The sequence below is a fragment of the Accipiter gentilis genome, unplaced genomic scaffold (genome assembly GCF_929443795.1).
Source record: "Accipiter gentilis unplaced genomic scaffold, bAccGen1.1, whole genome shotgun sequence".
Taxonomy (NCBI): Eukaryota; Metazoa; Chordata; class Aves; order Accipitriformes; family Accipitridae; genus Astur; species Astur gentilis.
Window position 1 is genome coordinate 1,708,330 of NW_026060952.1, and position 26,459 is coordinate 1,734,788.

At 56.2% G+C, this 26,459-nt stretch overlaps 2 protein-coding genes and 1 long non-coding RNA gene across 3 annotated transcripts in view; all 3 read right to left on the reverse strand.

Annotated features, from left to right (window-relative positions):
- The window catches only part of LOC126037147 (electroneutral sodium bicarbonate exchanger 1-like), a 111,113-nt gene extending 98,449 nt beyond the window's left edge, over nt 1-12,664 (reverse strand). Inside the window, exons 1-3 of the mRNA XM_049797420.1 lie at nt 12,645-12,664; nt 12,411-12,545; nt 11,832-11,932 (exon numbers count right to left, since the gene is read on the reverse strand). Coding sequence (XP_049653377.1) covers nt 11,832-11,932; nt 12,411-12,545; nt 12,645-12,650 — 242 coding nt within the window. The 5' untranslated portion in view covers nt 12,651-12,664. The remainder of the gene's footprint in view (nt 1-11,831; nt 11,933-12,410; nt 12,546-12,644) is intronic.
- A 704-nt stretch (nt 12,665-13,368) lies between these two features.
- Nucleotides 13,369-24,736, reverse strand: LOC126037136 (electroneutral sodium bicarbonate exchanger 1-like; the record flags this gene model as incomplete). Its single annotated transcript, XM_049797385.1, has 7 exons — nt 24,667-24,736; nt 22,415-22,572; nt 16,447-16,608; nt 15,610-15,723; nt 15,110-15,271; nt 14,243-14,494; nt 13,369-13,431 (listed from the first exon to the last, which is right to left on the reverse strand). Coding segments are annotated over exons 1-7 (981 nt in total), but the record flags the coding sequence as incomplete, so codon positions are not given.
- Nucleotides 24,737-25,004: 268 nt separating this feature from the next.
- Nucleotides 25,005-25,738, reverse strand: LOC126037152 (uncharacterized). The gene is made up of 3 exons (XR_007505531.1): nt 25,713-25,738; nt 25,456-25,626; nt 25,005-25,084 (listed from the first exon to the last, which is right to left on the reverse strand). It is a non-coding gene; the product is annotated as an uncharacterized LOC126037152 (long non-coding RNA).
- Nucleotides 25,739-26,459: the final 721 nt, after the last annotated feature.

Sequence of the window (26,459 nt, forward strand, 5' to 3'; positions counted from 1 at the left end):
ACAAGGTGCTGAGGGAGCTGCTCAGCTTGCTGGTGAACCAGTCACTGCGCAAGACCTCCACCTCCACCAAGGACAACCCGCGCATCCTCTCCCTGGCTGTGAGTTGCTGGACGAAGCCTTGCTGACCTCCGGGGCTGATCTCAGCTGTCCGGGGCCCCTGCTCCCCTTCCCTGCCCGCCCCAAGGCTTGACCTCCCCAGGGGTGAGGGGACATCTCAGCGTCCGGGTGTCTTCTGCAGGCAACCAGGGCGATAAGCGAGATCCTCCTGCAGTCTGTCTGCCTCTGGCAGGTGGAGGCAATTTTCCCCCAGCTTTTCCTGGCGCTGCTTTTCCAAGCGTCATTCACCACGGAGCTGACGCTGCAGGAAGTGCACATCTTCTGGACGGAGCACCGACAGGATCAGCTCACTCCCATCAGGTGCTCCATCCCTTTCCTCTCATCCCTGCCAACCACCCGGAGCCAAGCCAGGGTGGGAGCTAAGCATTTCTCCTTGTGCAGGTCTGCGGTGCAGTCCATGAAAGTGCTGCTCTGCAGCATGGGTTTTGAGAACCAGGTACTGGCCATCGAGGCGCAGGGTGGCTGGGACACCCTGCTCAGCTCCCAGACCCACCTCATGGGAGTGCGCATTATCGCCAGGTGAGAGCCCCTTCTCCCTGCTCCTTGGGGACAGGGTACCCCATGCCACCCCCTCCCTTGGGGCTGATGGCAGTGGGGTCCCCATTACTTGGAGAAAGTGGTACAGACTGGCGATGTCCAGGCTGGTGCAAACCCCCAAAAGATGTGCCTGCCTGGCTCAGGCCTGACAGTGCCTCCTTCCCCGTCAGGGAGATGATGAAGATGCCAAGGCGCCTGCGCTCCGCCATCTTCTGCCATCTGGTAGAGCTCCTCCGGACAGAGGACCCCACCTGGCAGATGGTCGCTATGGTCTTCTTCATTGAGGTGAGCCTGATGGCACCACTCCAAGCTCCCCCCGATGCTCGGTTCTCCCATGCCCACCACTGTGGGGAAAGCTGGGGCAGTGGGTGGGCTCTGGTTGGTACCATGGAGGAGCAGATGAGCAAGCAATGTGCTGTGGTGTGGGGCACGGGGACTCTCTGCAATCCCTGCTGCCTCTCTCTGTCTGGGCTTGGTCTTGCCCTGCGTCCTTGTCCTGAGCTGATGGTTGGAGCCAGCACCACACCTCACCAGCTCCCACTGCCTGTGTTTCAGATGCTGGACTTTACCAACATCAGTGAAGAGCTGGTCCGTGCCCTGGAAATCTTCCCCATTTATCTGCAGAGCCAGTGCCTGGGGATGCCCAGCCTGGTGCTCAGGGCCATCCTCAGGCTCACCGAGAGGCCTGACACAGTGAGTAGGGGGCAGCCGGGACAGCAGCCCAGGGTGGAACAGTGGGTAACGTGGCAGCTCAGGCTTTCCTGGGCATTGTGGGCTGTGCTGGCTGCTGCCAGCTCTCCTGCCTCCCCGGCCCTCTGCCCCATGGCTGTGCCATGCCAAGGAGAGAAGCAGCAGTGCTGACGGGAACGGGCTCCCACTGCCAGCATGTCCCAGCAGGGATGCTGGCGGCAGAGCAACCGGCCTGAGCGTGGGGTCTGCAGGGCCTGGCCGTGAGGTGTTGAGCCCCAGGGTGAAACACAGCAGCCATGGCAGGGGCTGCTGGCAGCTTGGGCAGCTTTCCAGGCAGCGCCAGTCACCCACCAGCCTATCCAGGGGGGTCTGGTGGAGAAGGGGGCAGCCGAAGGGCTGGCAAGGAGCCAGTGCTGTCTGTCCTCCCCCTCTGTGCCCTGCTCTTCCCATGGGCATGCTGGTGAGCCCTGTCTGCCGGGACCTTGCCCTCGTAACCTGCACTGCCTGCAGAGAACCCAGTGGGGAGGCCGGTGTTCGTGGAGAGGGTTTTCACCCCTGTGATCGGTGGCTCCTTTACAAAAAGGAGGTGGCATGTCTCACACAGGAAAGGAAAGCCCTTATCCTGCTGCCGTACGTTATGGACCAGCTGCTGGATGATGACAGTGATGCCAGCGCCGCGGCCCTGCCCGTGCTTGGCAACATGCTCTGGCTGCTGGAGGGGAAGAGACTCAGCCTCACTGCCCTGGCACTGGCTGGAAAGCTCCTGCTGCTTTTCAACAATGTAAGGCTGGGGGAGAGCCCCATGTCCCCCTTCCTGGGCACCTCCATTCACGCCTCCCACTGCAGCCCCTGTGCTCTGCAGGGGGATGCTTTGCCCTGCAGTCCCCAGACCCCATTGCTGCCCTTGGTGGCTCCGTGCTGTGTCACAAACCCCCCACCAAGGACTCACTCCGGCTCGGCCTCCCTGCCGCAGCGGGGGACAGTGGTGGCAGGATGGCAGCAGGCGTGCTGAGCCCCACCAATGCACACCCTGCTCTGGCAGCATCCTCCAGCCTTCTGCAGGGCCTCCCTCTCTGGCCCTCAGCCCCGGAGACCCCAGTCTCCCTGGGCAGACCATCTGCATGCCGCAGCTCGCTGCCTTTTGCAGCAGGGCTGCCTGCAGCCATTTTGGGGATGTCTGTCTCCATGTCAGCCCCTTGCTTGCCATGGGCTTGTGGCTGAGGTCCTCCTCCCCTCTTCCCCCAGGAGCTGGACACGGTGCGGGAGCTCTCCATCCATCTCTTCCAAATTGCAATGGGGCTCGTGGTGGGTGCTGAAAAGAAGAAGATGAAGAAGGTGGTGTGGGACAGCCTGCTGCCGCTGCTCTTTCACCTGCATGACCAGGACGAGAGTGTGGCCAAGGTGGGATTCCCAACCTGACTGGTCCTTTGGGGAGGGCAATGCTGACACTGCACTGTGAGGTCTAGCTTGTTGAGTCCCTAGGAACAGGCAGAGCCCCCCTCCCTGCCCACTGCTGCCTTTTTCCTCCTGCTGCCTGGTGGATGGGCAGGTGGGTCCCTTTCCCACCCAGCTCCCTCCACACAGCCCCTGGCATGGGTCCCTGCAGCCCCAGAGACTGGACTACGGCTCCGCAGCAGCCTGGGGCCACCAAAGCTGAAACGCTGAAGCCCCGACAGGCTTCCAGCCAGAGAGGGTGGCTGCCCTCCTCTTCCCCTGGGGTGCTGAACCTGCTGGCAGCATCAGTCCCCAGCTGGTGCGTCTTCCCTGCATGGTCCAGGACAGGCTCTGAGCCCCACCAGGAGGGAGGACACAGGGTCCTGTGCCCCCCATGGTGGTGGTAGCATCTGTGCTGCTCACCAGGCCTCCCAGGAAGCCCTCCGCAGCGCTGGCCAGTTCCTGAAGTGGAGGCAGCTGGTGCGACTGGCCGAGACGGCGCAGGCATGGAGGATCTGCGAGTGCTTGGTAAGCATAGCCCGAACACCCCTGGGATCTGCCCTGGGTAAGCCCTGCCCGTGCCCAGCAGAGGGGACCAAGGGCAGTGTCCCCACAGCTGCATGCACCCTCCTGGAACAGGCTCTGCTCCAGGCTGTCCTCACCTCCGGGGTCCCAAAGGGGACCCCGCCACCAGGATGGCACCCTAGCATTGCCTGGGAGCCCTCTGCTCCCTCCGAACCCCAATGCGGAGAGCGGAGAGCTGGGAATGTCCTGCTGGGGAGAAGAAGGGTGGTCCTTGGTGGAGGGATGGCCCAACGGGGGGGCCATCTCTGTGCCAACTCTGCACCCTTCTCTCCAGCTGGCCAGGAAGAGGAGCAGGGCCACGTACTACCTGTGGAAGAGGCAGACCTACCTGCGGAGCCCGCAGGAGTCCCTGCGGCTGGAGGCTGTCAGGTTCATCGGTGAGCCCCTAGCCCCAGGGTCCCTTTCTCTCCCAGGGTCCCTGTGTCCCAGTGCAGGACCTGTGGGGCACCCCTTCACTCTCTCCCACTCCTGCCTGCACAGGTAGGGCTGGCAGGAGGCTCATCCATCCCCTCCCCGATGCTGCACCCTGGGGTCAGCCCTCCCCAGGGAACTGTGTGGCCAGACAGGCTGGCTGGTGGGTCCCTGATGGCCAGTGGGTCCCTGACATGCTGTGTCCCCCCAGGACTCCTTGGACGGGATGTGGATGAGCACGAGAACGAGCACAAGTACATCAGAGAGAGTGAGTGAGGGCAGCGGGGAGGAGGAAGGACCTTGGCATGGAGCTCCCCCCCCAGCCTGGGCAAGGGGGGCTCTGCTCCCAGCACATCTGTGGGAAGAGGGGTGTTTCGGGAGGGGCGTATTCCTAACCAGCAGCTTCGAGCTGAGCCATCTGCCCCCTGGTTCCCTCCTGGCCCTGGGAATCGTGAGGTGCAATGTGCCCTGCCTGGAAGGGATATGGGGCTGTCACCTCACCTCTGCTGCTTTGTCCCCACAGTCCTTCAAGGCCCAAGCAAAGACACCAGCCCCTTGGTCTCCTCCCTGGCAACTCAGACACTCCTCATCCTGGGACGAGGAAGGCTGAAGTCGAGGTTTAACCTACCACGGCTGAGTTTACAGATGACGAGGGCACGGATGAGGTCACACTCAGTCCCCAGCGAGGACTCTGCTCAGGCAGAGACAACGCTGGAGCCCCAGCCCTAGGATGCTCTGCAGGCTGGGGTATCTCCTCTTCCTGAGGTCTAACAGGAAAGGAGACACCTCAGCTGGAGGAGGACGCGGCAGCCTCCGGAGAGTGGCAGGACAGCCACTCTTTCCAGTGGTCTAGGACAACGCCTGTCCACGCGCTTCATCTTTGCCACAGAGCACCAGCTGCTCTGCTGGGCTGTTGAAACAGAGGGAAGGAGAAGGCCACGCCAAAGCTGAAGCCAAAGTTGAAACTGAAGCCTTCCCTCCCCTCTGCGGGGCCACGCCGGGGCGAATCCCTTTTTCTGCCTCCCACCGTCCAAGGATCCTGTGCTGCTTTGGGCTGACGTGGCCGAGCTCGGGAGCTACAAAGCCACCAATGCTCTGACTCCAGCAGCATCCTCCCCTCCACGTCCCCAGCAGGAAGGGCAGCTCTGCCTCCTGCCCGCACCGCAAGCTGCGCAGCCACTCCTGCCTGGGGATGTCAGAAGTCACAAGAGCCAGCAGGCCCGGGGGAGTTGTGGTAGCAGAGGGCCCTGCTTGCCACAGCACTTTGCCATCTCCTTCTCCAGGTTCGGGCACCAGGATGTCATCACGGGGCTGGACAGCCTGAGCCGGGAGTGCTGTGTGACGGCAGGGGGCCGGGACGGTACCGTGCGGCTCTGGAAGATCCCGGAGGAGTCGCAGCTTGTGTTTTACGGGCACCAGTAGGTCTGGGGCGGGAGAGGGGGCTGCAGGCAGGGGGGTCAGGCTGGGGCAGCGGTGTGCAGGTGCCAAGCATCACTAGGAGCCTGCCGGCACTGTGGGGATGCTGATGCCCCGGTGAGCCCTTGTCTCCTAAATAGGATCCCAAAGCATGCTCATAACTGATGGCAGTTGCCCCTTCTCTTCACAGGGGCTCCATCGATTGTATCCAGCTCATCAGTGAGGAGCACATGGTGTCAGGCGCCGATGACGGGTGAGCACAGGGCCGGGGTGGTGCCTGGGGTGCGCAGGCGGTGCCCCCCTCGGCCCCCTCGCCCCTTCCCTCCCTGGCAGGTCCCTAGCCCTGTGGGGGCTAACGAAAAAGAAGCCGCTGGCACTGGCCCGGCAGGCACACGGCATGCAGGATGCCCAGGGCCTGCAGCAGCCATACTGGATCTCAGCAGTGGCCGCCCTGCGCAACAGGGACCTCCTGGCTACAGGTGTGTGGCAGCTGCTTTGGAGTGGGGGTGTGGAGAGGGGGGCGTCCTGCTCCCTTACCTGGGTGGGAGTGCATGGCAGTCTTCTCTCTCTGCCCCAGGCTCCCACAGCGCCAGCGTGAAGCTCTGGAAGTGCGGTGAGGGATTTCGGAAGCTGGAGCCCCTCTGGGACATCCCGTTGGTATGGATGGGGAGGTGGGGGATTGGAGCTGGGCTTGGGGCATCTCTGGGCAGGGGCTCCCCTCCCTGGGCGGCAGGAGGAGGCTGCCAGAGCCCCTCACCCTGCCCTGTCCCCTCCAGGTGGGTTTTGTTAACAGCCTCAAGTTCTCTGCAGCCGGTGACTTCCTGGTGGCTGGCCTTGGACAGCAGCACCGGTACTGTCCCCCCTCCCTGGTGCTGCCCAGGGGCACAGCCCCCCCCTGCTCCTCCAAGGGCTCGGCGGAGGGTAGCCCCCATCTCTCTCATCTGCAGGCTTGGCTCGTGGTGGAGAGTCAAAGAGGCCAAGAACAGCGTCTGCATCGTCCCTCTGAAGCGGAGGGCTGCAGCCCCCAGTCCCGAAGCCCCTGACAGCCCTGAAGCCCCCGACAGCTCCTAGCCCCTGGCCCCAGAGGCGCTGGAGCCAGGTCACCAAACCCCTGTCCCTGGAGCTGCGCCCCGAGTCCTTTGTGCAACCATCTTCCTGGAGCCGGCAGGACGTGAGCAGGGGGTGTCTCATGGCCCCCTGATCCTGCTGGCCCCCCTATCATGATGTGGCTCTGCCCTCTGCGAGGGTCTGCCCCTTTCCCTCAGGTTCAGCCTGACCTGAGCTCTGGAAGAGTCTTATTTAAAAAAAAAAACAAACCAAACCCACTTTATTTACATAAATTACAAAATAAAATAATCACACTTTTGCTCACACTAAGAATCTACTCTTAAAAACGCGGTTGGGCTCAGCACAGCAAGGAGCCACAGCAAGGTCGTTGCTAGCAGAGCCTTGTGCTCTTAACACAGCGTTCCATTTTTATAGCTCTCATTTTTATAGCTTAAACCATGATAGAGACAGAGTCACAGCAGCACAGAATGGATGCTGAAAGAGACCTCTAGAGATCATCCAGCCCACCTCGGCTGCTCGAGCAGGGCCAGCTGCAGCAGGCTGTGAGTCTGCTTCTCGAAGGTTCTATTGGCTGCGTTGCTCCCAGGTTGTGGAGCTCGCATGGGAAATGGGCAATGAAGAGGGATGAAGTTTTCAGGCACTTTCTGGCCGGTGCAGTGATTTTTTTTTTTTTTTCCTTCTGATTTTTTCTCCCCCCTTCCTGGTCTTGCGGCTGCCCAAGGTGCAGCCAGACAAGCGGAGGAGGGTCCCTGCCTGGCCTGCAGCTCCCTCCCTCACCATTCTTGGGGTGATTTGGCATTATTTTGCTGTGTCAGTGAGGCAAAGCTGGGCTCTTGGGGGCTGAGATCAGTGGGACCCGAGGAAGGCCGTGATGGTCTTAAGGCTTTGAAGGGCTGTGCACCGAGCCCTGTCCCTGCTGGAGGGGACCCTGGTGGTGTTCAAGACGAAGGCCTTGCAGCCCTTGTTGTCGTGTGTGCCCGTGTCCCCCCCGGCCCCCAAGGTCTGTCGTTGTCGCAGGGGCTCTGTGCTGCTTTCTGCATGGGGCCGTGTCCGTGAGTTCTGCAGGGACCTGTCTGTCCTGGCTTCCCCACCAAAGGGCTGCTTCCCCTGGGGAAGGGGAGAGGGGAGTTGTTCCCGTTCCCGTCCCCCCCCCACCATCGCCTGCCCTGCTGGTGGTGACTGGGCCCTGGGGGTGGCTGGGTTCCCCTTGTGGCTTGCTGGCTCGGATTTGGGGCTCAGTGGGGCTTTTGCACCTCTTGGGGGCTATTTCTTGGTGCCCCCTGTGCTCCCTCCCCCTCCCACATAGGCACCGAGCGGTTCTGGAGAAACAGCTTTTAATTGAAAAGCCAAGAGAAAATGTCCCATCAAAGCTGGTCTGACCCCTCCCTAGCCCCCCCCGCCCACCCCCCCAGCCATATACCCCACCCCTCCTCTCCCACCCCCCACTCCCCCCATCTCCATCCCTCTCACCCCTGTCTAATCCCCACCCCCACACACACCCTCACGTTGGCTGCCAGAGCCCTGCGCTTGCTGGGTGCCATTGGCAAGGAGCTCTGCGCCTGCCTCTTCCTCCGCTTGCCGGCTGTGGCAGGTGGGGACGGTGGCAGGTCCATCCCCGCATCCTGCCACGGCTCCTGGGGCTCCATTCCACCGTCATTGACTATTTTGAAGCTCAGCATGGCGTCGCTGAGCTCGGGGATGCAGTAGTCGGGGGTGAGCATCTCCTCAGGCAGCGAGAGCGAGCTGAAGTCGCGGTCTGGGGCGTCTGTGCTGGTGCCACCAGCGTCCTCGGGCACGGAGCTCCTGCTGGGAGCATCCTGGCTGACCCCCATGCCATCCAGGGAGCAACCGAAGAGCCTTAGGGCCTCTTCCAGGACCATCTCCTCGGACACTGCAAGGTTGCCTGCAGTGTCCCCAAGGGCTTCGTTGTTGGTGGCAGCGCAGGGGCTGGTGTGGACATCGCTGCCCAGGGGTGCCCCCACAGGGGTGGCCGTGCTGGGGATGTTGATCTGTGCCAGCTGCCCCTCGCTGTGCTGGTAGCCAGGGATGGACACTGGCAGCTCCAGAGGGTCTGGGGCCACCCCACTCCTCTGATTTTTGTAGGGTGTGAGGTATCATGGTTGGCCCTGGGGGGCCCCGCAGCCCGCGGCACCCCACAGGGCAGCACCCGGCAGAGAAGCGGTGCCTTGGCCGAGCGTGGCGCTGGCTGGTGGAGGCAGGTCGGTGGTTGTCCACTGGATGCGGAAGACCCGGGGGTCGAAGAGGCAGCCACATGGAGCCCTCTGCAGACCTGTGTGGGTGAGGGGGGAGCCGTGCTGGGCTGGGGGGACTGTCCAGGGGCACCCGCCGAGCCGGCACCGATGGCCGACATCCCCCAGCTCTGGGCCAGAGGCGTGGGGAGCTTGTGGCCGTGGCGATCCCCACGGAGCGAGCCGCTGTGCCGGTGGGACGGGGTTGCAAATCGGGGAGGAGACTCGCATCTAGGAGGTGAAAGGGGAGAGGTGGCCCCAAATATTTGGGGAATTCTCTGCAGATGGGCTGCAAGATTCTCTGCGGGTGCAAATGCTCTTGGCTTTCAACAGTATTTTTCCGGTGGGGGAAGAACAACAAGTTGATTCAGCCGAGCCAAGCGGGGACCAAGCTGCAGCCGCAGCCTCCTTGCGCCAGATGGCAAATGCGTTTGTGACCGTTGCCCGCGCTTCTGTTCGCTGCGTTGACCGGAGCGAGGCAGAAATAGGAAAAAGGACCTCGAGGAAGGAAGGTCACGCGGTGTCGCTCGGTGGCACGCTTTCCCCCAGCCCTCGCTCCAGTAGTGCTGTCAGGTCTTTCAGTCTCCTGCTGGGAAAAGCAGCAGCTCTGGATCCCCCTGGGAGGGGGCGGCCCTTTCCCTGGGTGCATGACACCCCGGAGGAGACGGTACCCGCCGCCGCGTGCTCCCAGGAAAGGACTGGATTCTGCCCAACGTCCGGTGTCGGGGCGCTGGGGCTGTTTGCGCTCTACGGGATCCCAGGGATGGGGTTAGTACATCCCCTCCTCGTGCTTGGAGGATTCGGCACTAGCAAGGACACCCCAAGGGTACCAAGGACACAGGCCTCTCGCTCCCGCTGTGTGAACAGTGTGTGGCCTGGGGGAGTCGGGACAACTGCCGTGAACCGGAGGCCAAAGACCTCTCCTGGCCTGTATCCTGGTAATCAAAGAGATTGCGCTCTGTTCGTGAGGCACCTCTGGCTGCAAGATTGTGCAAGGCCATGTGCTGCGTAACTTGTGGCAGGGACCGATGCTTGGGGGCGTGAAGGCAAGCGCGCTTCTAAAAGCATAAAACTCCATTTCATTTCAGAGCGCAGCTGAGCCACCCCGCTCCTCAAGACTCTGCCATCTGCACCGCTGTGGCTGGGACTGGGCAGTGCTGCACATCCCAAAGGCCACCAAGTCACACCCGTGTCCCTGCTGCTTTGCCGGGAGCTTCTGCGATGCGAGCGATGTTCTGGGGGCTGATCTCTTGGACTGCAGCTACTCTGTCCCTGACCGGCAGCTGGCCAGGAGGGTTGTGTCCAGGGTGGAATTCCACCTCTCTGACGAAAACCTGGCCAAGGATGCTTTCCTCCTGAAACATGTCCAGAAGAACAAGATGGGCTTCGTCAGCATCAAACCGCTGACGTCCTTGAAGAAGGCAGGCAGCGTGTTGCGTTGGCCAGCCGGGGTGGGAAGTGGCCTCCATGTGGAGGATGTCTGGGTGTCTGGGTGTGCTCTGGCTGTCTGCCATGGCCAAAACACTGCTGTGTTATCAACAGCTTTCTAGCTACCAATACAGAGCACAGCACTACGAGGGCTGCTGTGGGGTAAAGGAACTCCAACTCAGCCAGATCCAATACAGAAGGAAAGTGGAGGAACAACAGAGGGGGCAGCCCAGGGACACAGAGCCCCAGGTCTCATCTGGCCGCTCCTGTGACCATACAGTGTATTCAAAATCAAATACCTGAAGTGCTCCCTTAGATGCAGTTTACAGCCAGGGGACAAGAAGGTGGCAGTTCTGCATTTTGCAGCTCCCAGGCTGATGGCAGAGCCAAAGCGAAAAAAAACAAACCCCAAACCAAACCAACCAAGAGAGGTAAAACTGGAGCGCAGGGAGCAAATGTTTTTCTTTCACCTTAGGCCAACTGCTTGGATGCTTTCTATGCTGCCCTGCCACAGAGGGCATCCCTCTCGTACCAGTAAGAGACATAAGAGTGAATTAAAGCCAGGACCCCAAACCAGACCAAAAACCCAGTCATGATCAAGAAGAAAGTGGAGAATGCATCAAATATAACAGAAAATTTATTTTGGACATTCCCAGTTTACATTTGAAAAAAAGAGGAAAAAAAAAAAGAGGAGGAATTGGGTATTAAATGAAGAGCACTGAATGATAAAGCTGTAGCAGTCCCTCTACCACTACAAACCCACACCCCCACACGCACGTACGCACACAGACTTAACACCACCAAACTCCCCTTGACTGTGACGTTCCCCTCAGCTTGCTGGTCTAGAGATACTGAATGCCTGAAGCACACCAAGGATAACTGAAAACATCTGCATGGCTTTAATGGGAATCCTCCAACTGAAACAAAGCGCTTTCTCCCTCTGTCTGCGTTGGCACATCCCCGAGTCACGCTCTCACTCCTCTCCTTCAAAGTCAAGATTCCTAAACGTGAAAAGCGGGAGTGGGGAAAGGCGAAGGGAAGAGAAAAAGAGGGAGAGCATCATCAGTGGAAGACCTGCCAGCTGCTGCTGACGTTGCCCTGTTCGGGGGACCACCCCAGCAGAGAGGAGCTGGTTTGCATGCCACGGTCCTCCCTGCCTGTTCCCAGGGACAGGCCGTTTGCTCAGCCTTGCCGGCCAAAGCGTGGGAAAAGCGTAGGTGTGCGCCGTCGCTTGCAGAGGAGCACGGTCACGTTCACGTGCAATCCTTTACCTTCTTCCTCCCTGGATTCAAAGGGTTTCTGTCTTCAAAGTGAGAGCCTTCCATACGGTCATTTGTGACATTTCATCCAGGATAACAATCTCAGAAGGATCAGTCCTGCAATAAATATTTTACATAGCAATCCGTGATTATGGGAACTGATGCCACCAAGGGCATTAGCATCAGCAAGAGGAACAGCGGAGCCCCGAGAATCAAAGCTCCGCATAAGTGTGGGAGGTTTTGCTGGATGAGGAGTTTTGGGAGGCAAGCCAGGGAGCTGCAGAGCAACAGCTCTGTGCAAAGGCTCTTGCTGGGGCTTAGCCCCGGTCCGGGTTCCTAAGCCACTGCTGGTACAGATCACGCCTGCAACTCCTCACGTGTAAGTATGAGGATCTCCAGCTACCGTAAAGGCACTGATGAGGCAAGGTTTGGGGGTCAAACGCGAGTGCTGCAGCCACTCTGCTTGGGGTCAGAGCCCTGCAATCGCCTCCTGCAGCCCTGCCCCCGAATTTGATTTTCCCACCAAGCTGCCTGCTGGTTTCTGTGGGATGCCCCACAAAGAGGCAAGTGGAGAAAACTCTGCCAAACACCTTCAAGCTAATCTTGCCGGGGGTCCTGGCGCTTGGTGGGGCTTTACCCGTCACTGCTTTGCTTTGGGATATCCACGTCACTGGTCTTCCCCACGTTCAGCTGAACTGAACTTGCAGCAGCAGCAGCTTCCATGGCCCTCCTGGACTCCTGATGTAAAAAAGGGACAAATCACATTCTCTGTCTCTGATCAAAGTGGAGATAAGCTGAATGCCCAGCACAAACTTAGCAGTCTGCCCTCCGCTTCTGCCCCTTGGCAGCTATAGGTATTAGTGCAGCAGGGGAGAAACCGTTCACTCCAAAGATTTCGGGGCAGGGGGACTGTGTGTTCAAAACACGATTATGAGCAAGTCTTGCCAGCAGCAGCAGCAGCAGCAGCATCTAATAATAATCATCATAATGATAATGACCTTTGTGAAAAACGACTCGTTTTAAAAATTACACCTGTATTCAAGCGTTCAGCTCACTGCTACTTGAGGAAACAAAGGTTACAAAAGTTACAGGCTATTGGGATCTATTTCGATTGAGTGCTGATCTTCCCCCAACATTTCCAGACAAGCTGTAAGAGAAACAGGCAATCTCACAGACACACGGAGATGTCCAGCCCCGAGGACACAGCAAGCCTTACCTCTTCTTCTCCGGCTTCATTTCTGGCATCGTCCAACTTCTTCTTCCTTTCTGGCATAAGGTCATCCAGAAAGCTGAGCTCTCGCTTTGAGAAGCAGAAATCCATCGCTTTCCAGACAAATACGAGAGCCAAAACCTTCACGAATAAGAGGGAAGATGCGGTGAGCTCAGAGACGATGCCACCTCTCACTCCAACGCTGCAAACACCCCGCTGCCGAGCGGTGGCAGCTCTTACCATCATGGGAAAGATGATGGCGGCACGGGACACCTTGATGGTCCAGAGCAGGACGAGGCAGGTCAGCTGGATCGCCGTGAAGAAATGAACCTTTCGCAAGGGCACGTGCCGCAGTTAGATGAAATCCGGCTGGTGTTTCGCCGGCATCCAAAACAGCTTCAAGCGATCAAAGAACTGCAAAATAAAAGGGAAAGGTTGCCACCTTGGGACTGCGGCAAGTTGCTGGCCCTCTCGAGACGTGGAGGCACTTTGCAGCATCTCGCTTGCCGTCAGAAATCCTGGATCCCACCGCGTTCATCCTGGGAGCAGCACCCATTTTCCCTTCGCTCCATCTAGCAACCGGCTTGCCCCTGAGAGCTGCCCACCAAACGGCAACTATTCCATGCCATTCCATTATTAGCATTTCTCGGCCCACTGAATCCCCCCAGCGAGGATTTCCACCAGTGGTAGAAACTGCCTTCCCTTTGCACTGAATTCCCCCGCTTTTCACGTAACCAAACACTGACCTGCCCTAAACCCTGCAACAGAGAGCGCTGAACTTGCCTGGTCCTCCCAGCCCTATCTACCTCCTGTGCCTCCAGCAATCTTTTTCTTAGACAAAAGAGTTTCATTGCTTGCTCTGCGAGAAGTTTTTCCCATGCCACTGCTTTTTTCCCTGCTGCTACGGAGACAAAATACCAGGGAGCCGACATGCTGCACGCTGTAAAACAGTCCGTACCTGAATTCCTCTGAGCGACAACACACCCATGTAGAGAAAGACGCCATAAAGCACAGGCATTGGTGTAAACTGGGGGGGGGGTAGAAAAAAAAAAGAAAGAATGCAATCGTTTCTTTTTCTGTATTGCATTTTCCGTATTACCACCCTCTTCCACAGGCACTGCCTAAAATTGCTTGAAGCTTTCCAGCTTCCATTCAGGCTTAGAGATGGGTCAGATTTTAACCATTTTTTTGCCATTTTGTGCGCACGAGTGAGCTAAGGCTCTGCTTTAGGCTGAACTTGGGAGTTACCTCTCCTCAGAATAATCCTATTTTCCAGAAAGGTTGGAGGAAAATAGGTGATTTCACCCATACTACCCTATGCCGCATTCTCTGGCGGTAGAAGAAACACTTCTGCCTATTCTTGGGGCAACAGGCAAAGGCCACAGGCCTCCTCCTAGCCTAGAGATGAGATTACTTTGTGGGAGGAACGTGCAAGGAAGCCCACGGGGTGACCTCAGTGTGTTTAGCTCCTGGGAACGGCTGCTCCCGGGCATTTGGGGAGCAAATTGCAGCCACTAAAGGGCTGCCTGTTTGAAAGACAGCAGATGTGCTGGTCTGAATATGCTCAACTGTAACCCATAAACATGGGCGGGCCTGAAAGACACCCAAAAATTCAAGCAGTTGCGTTGCTCGCTCACCTCGAGCACACCAAACAGGGGCCTGAAGGGCTGCAAAGCCTAACTGAGGCTGATTCCCACCGTGGGTCAAGCCCCAAGGGTTGAGATCACCTCCTTCTCCTCCGCTCCACAACTAACTACTCAGGCCTGCAGAGAAGGGACTGTTTTTCTGTAACCTCCAACAATCTCGCGGTTGTTGGGTGGTTTGCATTTTCCTCTCACCTTTAACACAGAAGTGAGGAAGACGGAGCAGCCCATGAGCACAAAGATCAGCAAGCCAGTGACTCTCTGCTCTCGTATCCCCAGAAACTTGGGTGGTTCTCCTGGAGCTGAGCAGTCAGACTCTACTTTGAGGCTATTCACATGGGTGATGGACAGGACGGTCGCAGCCACAAACCAGGGCAGCCCCATCACAGAGCACACCCCGAGCATCACGGCCACCACAAAAAGGTCCAGGTGGTACCCGCATCCTTTCTGCAGGCAGGAAAACAAGAAACAGAGCATCCCATAGCACAAGAGCAAGGATAACGTCGCAAGTCAGACTCAAACCCTGCTCGAGCACAAGTCAACTTCTTCAGAATTCAAAACAAGAAATGGAAACAAGGAAGGGTGTATGCAGGATTTGCACAAGCACCTGGCATGAAAATCTGGCAGGAGTTCAGACACAAGGGATACGCAGAGCTTGTGCGATACATACTTCTCCAAAAAAAAAAACCAACCCACAACCCAAAAGCACCAAACCATTTTTTCCAGTTACAAAGAAAATTCTACCACTTGCGAGGAAAGTGTGACTCTGAGTTATCCCTGCCAGCGCATCAAAACAATTCATTCCCCACACCTGCTGCTGCTGCCATTTTAAAACAAAAACGCAGTTCTCTATTGCTCCAAGATTAATTTGCTCCCCCAAAAGGTTGCTCATCTATACTGCCCTGTCACTTGCTCCCTGCATCATCGTTAATCCAGGAGAGCATCCTGCCACACAGCCTGACCTTGTCCCAAACCAATGCCTTCAGAAAGCATCGGGAATAAGAGCTTCCCCCCAGACCTGCAGCCCAGAAGGGGCTGGAGTCATCTCTCGCAGGCCCTTACCTTCAGCTTGTGCTCCTTCCTGTTCACAATAACGGCACTGATCTGCTGGTCCATGAATATCAAGATGGTGCAGAGCAGAGCTGGGACGAGCGCAGCCAACACCGTCCACCAAGGGTTGGGTCCTATGGGGTTGATGAACCACCCGCGGTCGTCTCTGGTAGGCTGCAACAAAGCCCACACATCAGCATCGTCTCCCAGCCCAGGCACTCCACTGGCTTTCATTTTCCCCTCCCTCCTTGCGTCAGAGCACCTCCCAGCCCTGGCTTCATGTCCCCCTCTCCCGGGGGCTTCAGCAGTGCCAGTCTCCTCTTTGCAAGCAGCTCTAGATACTTCCCCTGTAGGTATCTAGTTTTGGGGCCATCTTCTCGTTTCCAGGAGGAAGCAAGGCACTTGGAGGTGGAAGAGGAGATGGTCACACCACCAGCATCTCCTCCAGACTCAGCCCTGCCCTGCCCCGGCATCACCTTGTGGCACCCCCACGTGCCAAAACACCCCATTACCTTGAACGCATGGGGGACCTGGAGCTTTGGCGATGGGATCCCAACCACAAAGTCAAGGAGCACCATGATGACGATGGTGAGGAAAACAGCAAAGTCGCTCACTGTGGACCGTACCTGGGGCGAGAAACCAGAGGTGAGAGGGGCATGGCAAACAGGGCCGTAACGTGAGATGCAAGAGTTGCAGACATGCACAACATTAAGGCTGCTTAACCAAATCCCACCACCCCTCTGAGCACATGCAGCCTGATCCCTTGCTTAGATACTGCTGCTGTGTTTGTCCCTGTGAGATCTGGGGTCAGACAATAAAAAAAGCTTAACTAGGCCGACAAGGGTTGGTTTAAGTCAAAACCTAAAAATAATAATAATATTAAAAATAAGAAAACACATGTCTGCCACTACAGCTACACTCACAGCTACAACGGCAACAAGGCACTGAGGCATCCTTTAGTCCTCAAAAGGAAGCTCCTCATTCGAATCTACTTTCCGCTCGTGCACATAATGCGCAGAAGGTAGGGGGAAAAAAAATAAACCGAAAACCCCAAACCCCAAAACTTTGGGAAACCTGACTTCCTACTACCTGAGGAGAAAAAACATATAAAAAAAATCAAACCCCAAAAATCTTCAATCTGGGGCAGGTCACAAGGCATGTGGGAAACGCTATGATGATTTTGCACTCATGGAAATGAGTGCGGGACATCCAAGCTCTTGGAGAGCTTGGCCTGCAAGGCCAACATTTCCCAGCTTGACCAAGGCAGGGCAAATACTGCTTAGTGCTCCAGGAAAGCCACTTTGGGAAACGAGTGTGGAGATGGACGCTGGCCACCTCCTTCTACTTACTCTGGTTGGAAAGTAGCGGCTGGTTTTAAACTTCTTCAAGAAGCCTGACAGGGCAAAGGTGGCGAAGAAGAGGATGCAGCACCAGAAGAACACGTCAGGCGTGTAGGGGCCGTCGCGTCCACAGGCAGGTCCTTGAAACTCCCCACGCAAATACCGACATTCCTGGAGAAACAGAGCGTCAGGACACAAAGGCAGTGCACGTGCGGCAGGGAAACCTCGCATAGCTAGGGGGTTTTGAGGATCTTGGTCCAAGATCCACGACCCTGTAACTGCTCCTGCCAATGGAGATTTATATTTAATGAGCAGCAGCAGCTGAACAAGTGACACATCGAACTACACAGCGGAGAAATGAGATGTGAGGAGACACCATACGCTAGTAACACATTACAAGAAACACTCATCCAGGTGACACTCTCCCATCAGTTGCTTGCATTCATAGCATTGGGTTTCCTTAACTGCATCTGGCTTCAGTCCTGACATCTTTCCACAAAAAACAACATGCCAGGCTCTCCCAACCCTGTGAAGAAAACCTCATCAGCTTTCCTAACTAAAAAGTAATTCTTTTAAAAATTATTTTTAAACCTGAAAAGGACTAGGATTCACAGGACTAGCGTCATTACATTCACTTCACAGTTCAAAATGGGAGGACAAAAGATAACTGACATGACAAACGCCACAGTTACAGACGTTCCTTCCTGGGGGTGCAGTTCGCACACCTAGGAGCTCATGCCTGCAAGAATGGGTGACGCCAGGCAGCAGTCTCCTTACGTGCCTCTGATCTCAGGAAGAAACAGGTAACATGAATACTTTTACTCCATTTGCATCCTGAGGACCAGAGATGAAGCCCAAGATTTGCCTAGATGACACAGTCAGTTCCTTTAAGGGATGAAATTGTTCGTTTGAGTTTGGCTTCAAGGACTCCCACAGCTGGCGATTAACTAAGAGGTATGCTACAGCGAGGAGCCCGACACACAGACTGCAGGACAACTCATCACGCCAGGCCTCTGAGCTTGCAGTTCTCCGCAGGGCCCGGTGCTGCCTGAGCAGGTGGATGGACTTCCCAGTTCCAGAAATACAAGCTCGTGAATCAAACCCTCCTCAAGCACGCAGGCAAAACTGGCTGCGCTTTAGCGAAGCAAACCAACAACAAGGCTTCCTTTGTTTGGGTGCCTCCTGTCTGACGATGCTCTGGGCTACTTTCTCTTCCTGGCAGCAACAGGAATAAGTTGCTCTCATACCTACCAGCTTCTGACAGAGAAAGAGGATGATCTCGTTCTTGCCTGCTAGGACCAGGGGTGGCGATAACGCAGTCTGCCGAGACTGGAAGGGGATGCCTTGGAGGCGGAAACACGCGGGTGTTCATTACTCCTGAGCACTCGGAATCACGGGAGGCGATGATGCCGAAGGGCCTGATCCGATTCACAAACTGACGCACCTTAGGACTGAAAAGGCTTCTCCTTCCACTAACTTACTTTTCTCTGCAACAACAGCCTCAGGAGAGTAACTTCTCCGTAACCCTTTACACTACAGCAACTACTTAATCCTAATGTACCTTACAAGAAAACTACTGCGGTCTTCCCTACTAGAGGGCCAACGCTGCTGCGCCTGTAAGGAGCGCTTTACGTTTTATTAACCTTTTGAAACAACGCACTAGCTTTCCTTGCAATCGCATTACGTGGGCTTCCTGGGACTTTATATATGCACGTTCGTTTTCTCTGGCTAAATCAGATTTGGAACGCAGGGGTGGCCATCTGAAAACACTGCAAAACATTCTTTTTACATACATCAGTTCTCTGGTGAAGGCAACAACTGAGGAGGATCTTCAGCTAATGTAAAACTGCGAAGCTCAGAGGAGTCGTACTCCAGCTAAAGATCTGCGCACTACTGGGCAGGAATGTCAAATTAAGCAATGCCCAACAGATACAAGTCATTGGACCTTTTCTTTTACAAGTAGGAAAGAAAGGGTACACAGAAAGATAGTGGTCGCTTCCTGGAGAGGCCAAAACAAGAAAGGAAGGAAGAATATTAACAAGATAGCCACAATCCCACCGCCAAGTACAGTTTTCAGGCTTGGGAAAAAAAAATAACATTACAGTTTGCAGGAGTCATGGAAGAGCAGGTTCCAGATATTTTGCTTTTCCTCCTCCCCTTCTTCCCCCTGCTCCCTCCCATCACCTTAGAGCACGCTGCCCTAACAGATTCACAGAAACTGAAGTGAACGAATATCTTAACCCTGAATTAACATAGAAGCAATACTATGGAGAGTGGAGGTGTGCTTTTAAATTTAACAAGTTCTACATTTAAGAAGCCTCCTCCTTGCCAGCACAACACATGCAGTATTGACCTGTTTCAAAAATAAACATATTCCCCTTTTTCGGAATATTGACCCAATTCAGTTACAAAGGAACTGTAATTCAGCCCCAACAAACTCCTGCTTTATAAACGGGAAACTTTTTCTAGGAATACCTTTCAGTATTTTCAAAATTGAAAAAGAAAAAGAAATTAACCAATAATTTTCTGTATCAGTTACGATCAGCACATTTTCTTCAATAATATTTGCAATGCTACTACTGTACTCTGAAGATTTGTTTCAACTTAACTAACAGGAGCATTTTTAAGCAGGCAGTATATTGGTCTCATTTCCTCGGGAACGGCAGGGGCTTTCTTCTGTCTCAGGAAGAAGATGACAACAACAGAACTCATCAGCTGTCACCAAGCTTGGCCACAAAGTAATGGCGTCATTAAAAGAACGTCCCCTGGCTTCCACAGCTTCCCAACTATTAACTACATCTTTTGTAAGCCAGCTTCTCAAAAGTTGTTCACTGCCAGGTATCGGCCAACAATAAAATGCACAGGGAGAGAAAGTCTCAAAGGAAAGCTGAACCCATTCAGAAGTAAACAAATGTCGCACAAGTGTCACTTGGAAATAAGGAAATAGGGTGGAGTGTAAGGAATTACGGCATGCAAGTGTTCTCTGGTATATGGTCTGGCAGGCAGCCATTCTCATATCCTCCACATTCAGGGGCCCCAGCCAGAACTCGGTCAGAGATGAGAACTCTCCTTCCTCTTCAGAAAGGCCCTCTCCTCGCTTAATATGGAACAAGTTAATGAAAGGAGTTACACAGCGCGCCACAGCAGAAGGACAGATATCACCCACCCAAGACTCACGCTGTGGTCATGAAGCCTTCATGAATCACCAGGGACACAAAAGTACGATTCAGGAAGGGACGCTGAAGAGGGTGGAAAGAATGGAAGAAAGCAAGGGGCGATGACAGGCTGCCAAACTCAAACAAATGCAGTGCTCTCGGTACCATCAGGAGATCAAACACCTGCAGGCTGCTCAGAAACGTACGCACACTACTGGCAGCACTGTCCAAAGGGATTACGCTGAGGGAAAGAGCTTGGTCACAGACAAGAGCAACATTTCAAGCATCTTCTGAACACCACACGACACCACAAGACAGACAACACACCTTCCTCTCCAAAATCAACACAGAGAACAAAACAAGGAGGAAGGTTAATCCTCCTAGATCTGACGCTATTCCAGCAGAATGCTAATAAGCAAAGCTAAAGAAACAACTGCGTTTCAATTCATCCCAAAATAAAGTCATGCAGCAGAATTTCAAAGACTCGGCCTACTTCTCCAAAGGAAAAAGGAGACTAGTGTGGCACGAGATTTAATGCAGCTTCAGGTCTGGAGACAGCCTAATTGGCGTGGTGTTCATAGCACAGTCTCTTCAATTCTGCAGCAGCTAACAACAGTCACTTCCAGAGTAAAGCCAGGCCCTGGCAATGCCTGTGCACATCTCATTGCCAAAGCAAATTCACTCACACTCATAAAACCACTCTCTAGGCAGAGGCTTGAGTCATTGCCTATGGCATTTTAGCCCTGCTGCAACCTCACTGGCATGAAAACAGCCCTTTCGGGATGCCACGACACTGTTCTGTTCCTCTGATGCAGGGATACTTTCCTGGCTCAAAAGGATCTCAGTCCTAGTTTCTGCACGGGTGCCACCACCTGAAAAGAGACTTAACCTCAACAGTTCAGAACATTTTCCAAAAGCCTCTGAGGGCATCAACCTTGAACTGCTGTCCGATGATGATCACAGCCTTGCAACAACATACACAGGGAGCCAGATTATGCTGAGCCACGGCTTTTTTATTAATACTCATGAATACTATCATTATTCATTTTTTATCAGAGGCTGAGACACCAACAACAACTCATAAAGTTTCAGACCAAGTTTGAGCCCTACAGAACACTCCTTCAGCAGGACCCAATCTAGAGGCACCTGCTTAAAAATACAACCCTTAAACCTAAGCAGCTCCAGCTCCTTTTTCAGAGCACCTCAAACTTCTGGAATTATTACAGATCGCAGCCTCCAGCAATTCCCAGTCCCCTCTCAAACTAAAAGCTCCAGAGCTCCTCGACTGAGCTGGTCAAGGTTTTGCCCACTCACAGAAGCACTTGCCCATCATCTCTGTCTGCCTGCCTGACTAGCAGACACAAGCAGATTCCTCCAGGGCAACACCCTCAGGGAAAGTCTCTTTTTCACTTCTAAAGGACCATCCTCCTCACTTGTTTTACATCTTCCCCAGCTGACCAGGCTGCTCAGCACCCTGTGCTTTAGTTACTTTGCTGGCTGCTAACTCAAACTTCCCATTGCAGCCTTACCACACAACTGTTACCTCCCACAACCTTCCTATTCATTGTCCCCTGCACACCCAAAGGCCGCTTTCCTTTCTCTGCCTTGCATGCCAGCAGTACCACAGACTAAAACACTCTCCCTTCACTCTCCTTTCTCAGGCTTGACACTACAGTGCCTTCTAGAAACTGAGAGCAGCAGTTATCCTAAAAGGCCTGCTCAGCCCCTCTGCCTGCAGCAGAGGCACGCTCTTCTTTCCAAACAACAGGACAGGTTTGTCACAAAGACGTCGCAAAGAGGAGTGGCAGCGCAAGGGGAACCTCGTGAAAGAAAAAATCCCAAGAGCACAACAAACAACTGCTGCCACTGAGAGTTTCCAAAGACTCTTTCCACATCCACACTTGAGCGCCAGATTGCCAGGCCAGCAAAAGGCACATTGCTACCAGCAGACAGCCCAAGAAAGAAGGACATACTTTGCGTACAGAGCTCCACGGCTGTGCTGGTTTTGACTGGCAGAGAGTTAATTTTCCCCACAGTAGCTTGCACGGGGCTACGTTTTGGATTTGTGCTGAAAGCAGTGCTTACACAGCATCAAGGCCTTTTCTGCCCCTCACCCCACCCCACCAGGGAGTCGGCTGCGGGTGCACAAGAAGCTGGGGGGGGGGGCACAGGACTGGGACAGGTGACCCCAACTGACCCAAGGGATATTCCAGACCACAGGATGTCACGCTCAGCAATATAACTGGGGGAAGAAGGAGGAAGGGGGGACATGCCCAAGTAACTGTTAGGCGTGATGGAACCCTGCTTTCCTGCAAACTAAACACCTGCCAGACAATGGGAAGCAGTGACTGAATTCCTGACTTGGCTTTGCTCGCGTGCACAGCTTTTACTTGTTAAACCAGCTTTATCCCAACCCGCGAGTTGATTCACCCTTCCGATCCTCTCCCTCCTCCCACTGCGGGGCAGCGAGCGAGCGGCCGTGCGGGGCTTAGCTGCCGGCTGGGGTTAAACCACTACAGAGGCTCGAGAGCTTCTCAGCTGAACGCTTTAAACAACATTTCAAAACACCGTCAGTAAAACCAGCCTCTTTTCCCACTGAAGCACGAAACCCACGCACGGCACTGGAACAGGAGCGCTTTTTACAGCTCCCATTACTCCCATTACACTCCCGTGCAAGCGCAGTAGCCCCTCGGAAGCGACCGCTTTCACGGTCAGTGAAAGAGGGCAGGAAAAGAGCAGCCCCCCCAGTCCCGTCCGAATTGAGGGTCTCCTAGGAACCTAGGAACCTCCTGGCTTCAGGCAACCGACAGGTAGGTAGGTACCTGCTGTCGAGGACGTCCTCCGTTCTCCCAGCCGAGGGAAGGAAGCAGCAGAGCCAACGGGACGCGACTGCTCTGGAAACGCCACTGCCGACCTCCCTGAAGCTCCCTCCAGGGCCTCTTGCCCCGGGGGCTGCCAAGAACGCCCGGGCAGGACTGTGTCGCAGCCCGCCACCCACGCCAGGCTGGGAGGGAGGGAGGGAGGGAGGGAGACCCCCGGCGGCTGCGGGTCCCTTCCCTGCGGGGACAGCCGGCAGAAACTCCTTTCTCTCCACACACAGCCGCACGTCTCCGCGGTGCCCGCCGGCCTCCGCCGGACAGCCACCAGCGGCAGGCAGTCCCCTGCTGCCCCCGCAGCCCCGGGGGCGGCAGGGAGGGGCCGGGGCTGGCCGGGCCTGCGGGGGGAAGGCCGGGACCCGGCGCCCCGGCCTGCCGCGAGGGGAGATGCCGCCGCCGCCGCCGCCGCCTCAGCCCCGCTGCCGGCCTGCGAGGCCCCCGGGCAGCCCCGGCGCTGGCGACCGCCGGGCAGCCCACCGCTCCACGGACGGGGAGGAGCCCCCGCCACGGCCACCGGCCCCGCCGCGCCCGCCGCCCGCCCTTGCCTCAGGCGGGGCCGGGCCGGGGCTGCGGCCGGAGCGGAGCCGAGGGCAGCCGAGCGCAAACGAGAGGAGCCGAACCCAGCCGAGAGGAGCCGAGCCCAGACGAAGAGATGAGCCGAGCCCAGACGAAGGGAGTCGAGCCCAGCCGAAGGGAGCCGAACAGAAACGAGATGAGCCGAACGGAGCCGAGCCCGGCCCGGGCGCCCCCCCTCTCTGCTCCAGCTCCCCACGCTGCTCGGCACTGGCTGCTGCTGCGCTGCAGAGGCAGCTGCATTTTGGGGCTTGGAGCGCTTGGGGTTCCAGCGTGAGCCCGAAGCATCAGAGGAGTTGGCCTGTACCTCGTGGCAGGTCTTGCAGCTGCTTTCAGGGGGGTCTGGGCTCTGCCCAGGCCTCTCGAGTCAACGTTGACTCTGGTGCCTAATGACAGTCTGCTGGCAGTGGCCCTGGTAGCTCAGCCCTTTCTCTCCCCAGTTGCGATGATGTCAGCAAAAAAGGACTGTGGTGGTTTCAGCCCAGCTGGCGACCAAGTACCACGAGGCTGCTCGCTCGCTCACTCCCCCGTGGCTTTGTCCCCGCGGCAGCTGCAGCTGCAGCAGGATCGCGCCGCTTTCCATCCCCAGCATGCGGGGCAGGGCTGCCCAAACGGAGCCCGAGCGGTCGCGGCCCGCGGGCCGAGACCAGCGGAGAGCCGCCAGGGAAACCGCCGCCTCCGTCCATCGCACGGACGGGAGCCGCAGCAGCCGGAGAACGCTCCCGAGTCGTGCCGCTCCCAGGGCAAGCCCAGGCACCGCTTCACGCGTGGGACGGGACGTGCCGTCCCGAGAGCGGGGCTAGCGGTCAGGATGCTGACCAAGCAGGAGCTCTCCTTCGGCGGGTCCTGGGACATCCCCGCTGAGCTCAGCCGAACCCTCCTCGCTGGGCAGCAGCTGGCAGGACAAAGAAACCCGGGTGGGCGCAGGACAGAGACACGGCGAGAGCGACCTGCCCTTCCCGGGAAAGAGGAGTCAGCCACGGCTCTCCCGGGACTGATGCCCCACGCCCACCCGTGCCTTTGCACCAAACAGGCTGGAAAAGGTCCCTGGCTGCCGACCCCAAACGCGCTCCCCCGCAGGAGCTCCCCGGACCCTGCTCAGGGCACCAGGGCTGGGCTCAGGAAGGAGTTTTTTCCCCCGGGGCAGATTGGCACAGCTCCCGGGGGGAGTTTCCCCTTCCTCTGCAGCACTGAGCACAGCCCCTTGCCGGGGTCCTTGGGGCCACTTCTGGCCAGCGAGTCCCTGCTGTTGCAGGAGCAGGAGTCCAGCTGTGCCCTCCAGCCCTCTGCCTCTCTTGGCAGGGGAACCTCACGCACCTCCACATCTCCAGGTCACCTGCAAAACAAGGAGCCTCAAGGAAGCCGACTTTGCCCTGGTGCTTTTAAGCTGGCACACTGCCGTGGGGAGAAGAGAAAGCCGGGGGGTTTCTTATCTATCTATCTATCTATCGATCTATCAATCTATCATCTATCTATCCCTGCTGGGAGGGAATGAAGATGAGGGAGCCAGGCTCTTCTCAAGAGTGCCCAGTGAGAGCACCAGCGGCAACAGGCACAAATTAAAACACATGATATGCTCCAGCTGCACATGAGAAAACAACTTTTTCCTGTCCGGGTGGTCAAACGCTGGCACAGGTGGCCCAGGGAGTTTGCAGAGTCTCTGACCTTGGTGATGTTCAAAACCCAAGGGCACATTGTCCCGGGCAACCTGCTCTAGGTGAGCCTGCTTGAGCAGGCGGGTTGGACCAGAGGAACTCTACAGGTCCCTTCCAACCTCCACCCTCCTGTGTGAGTCCGTGCTTTGGTTTCACTCCTAAAGCACCTGAACTCAGCCCTGATGCCTGCGGGAAAGGATGCTGGGACAAGGCAAGATCCCAGACTCCTCCCCAAGGACTCATCACAAAACCCCATCTACCTACTCCAGAATATCGTATGGCAGACACACTCAGAAGAGAGAAAAGATCCTTTTATTGCAAACATCAACTGCGGCGGGGGGCGGGCCTGGGAGTCACAGGGCTTCAGCCAGTAACAGGGAAACGGCACCTACAACGACAGAGTCAGGGAGCACTGATAAACCCATGAAGGCAGGAATAGGCATGACTCGCTTCCCCTTTCTTTAGGGAACACCATTGACGAGGAATTGTTCATAGCCCAGAAGAGAGAGCTATGGCTGGCATCAACCAGGGGACGGCTCTGGCGCCTTATGCCCACGGGAAATGCCCTTAGAGACCTGCATGCATGCACAGATGCACAGGGCCCCTGTGCCACGCAGCAGGGCTCGATGGGGAGCCCCTGGGGAGCGGCCATGGAGTTATTTCCAAGCCCCGCGCAGCACCGTCCCTTGCCAGCAGGTCGGACTGACTTGCAGCAGCGCTGAGAGTTGGGAAAGATGGGCAGCAGAGCCTGGTACACACCTGGGCTTCCTGAACTGCTGGACCTTCCTGCATCTTTTCACCGGTCCGTCCCCAAAAACGTTTTCTCTCTTCCTCCTCCTCTTTTCTGCGTGTCTGTCACTCTTCTCTCCCCAGACCTGTTTTCTCTTTCGTTTTTTCTTTTTCTCCTTGTCCTGGGGAGAGCCTGCAAACCTTTTCATCCCACAGCGGTATGAGGTAGGGAAAGGCACGACCCACTGGAGTCGGTTCTGATTTTAACCAAAGCGAGCTCGTTTTACCGTCTTTCCTCTGACAGGTTTGCCAGCTCTTCTGGGCGCACCAGGGGCTCTGCCACGCTCTCAGGGGTGGTTGGAGCCAAAGCAACGGGTGCCTACAACAGAAATGAATTAAAATTAGAATTCTAATTAGAATTAGAATTCTAACTTAGAATTCTTCAGAGCTCTTTTCTTTCATCATTTCATGCGCTTATAAGCGACTGTAATGCCACCTGCACGTGCTTTGCAGACAGTCTATTTATCACAGGCAATCCAAAAGCACCTGTACCGTTGCTTTAATAAACTGCGCTGCTCATTAATCTAGTCGTGATAGTTCATTCGTGCAACCAAACTCCCTAAGTCTGGTCATTCTCGTGCATTGAACGCAGCTAAGCCGAGAGTACAGTGCGCTATTAAGGGCATCCCTCATTGTGATAGCTCAGCATATTGAACGCGACCGCCCTTAGAGCGTCGAATTGGACATCGCTCAGAAAGAAATTAATCCTAGCCGTCCCCAGCCCCTCTGACATCTGAGGATAAGCTGGAATGCAAGGCAGTTTATTTTCTGCCAAAATTCTGGACTCAGTAACGCAACACAGCCCGCGGGGCCGGCACCCCAAAGGCCTTCCTCCCAAGGATGCTGGGCCGAGGGGCGGCAGGCAGCGCTGCGCACAGGAGGCCCCCTCACACCCCACCCCGTGTCACAGTGCCACCACCCGGCAACGCAGCAGTCACAATGCCCCAGGGCACTATAAAAGGGGCAGCCTCCCC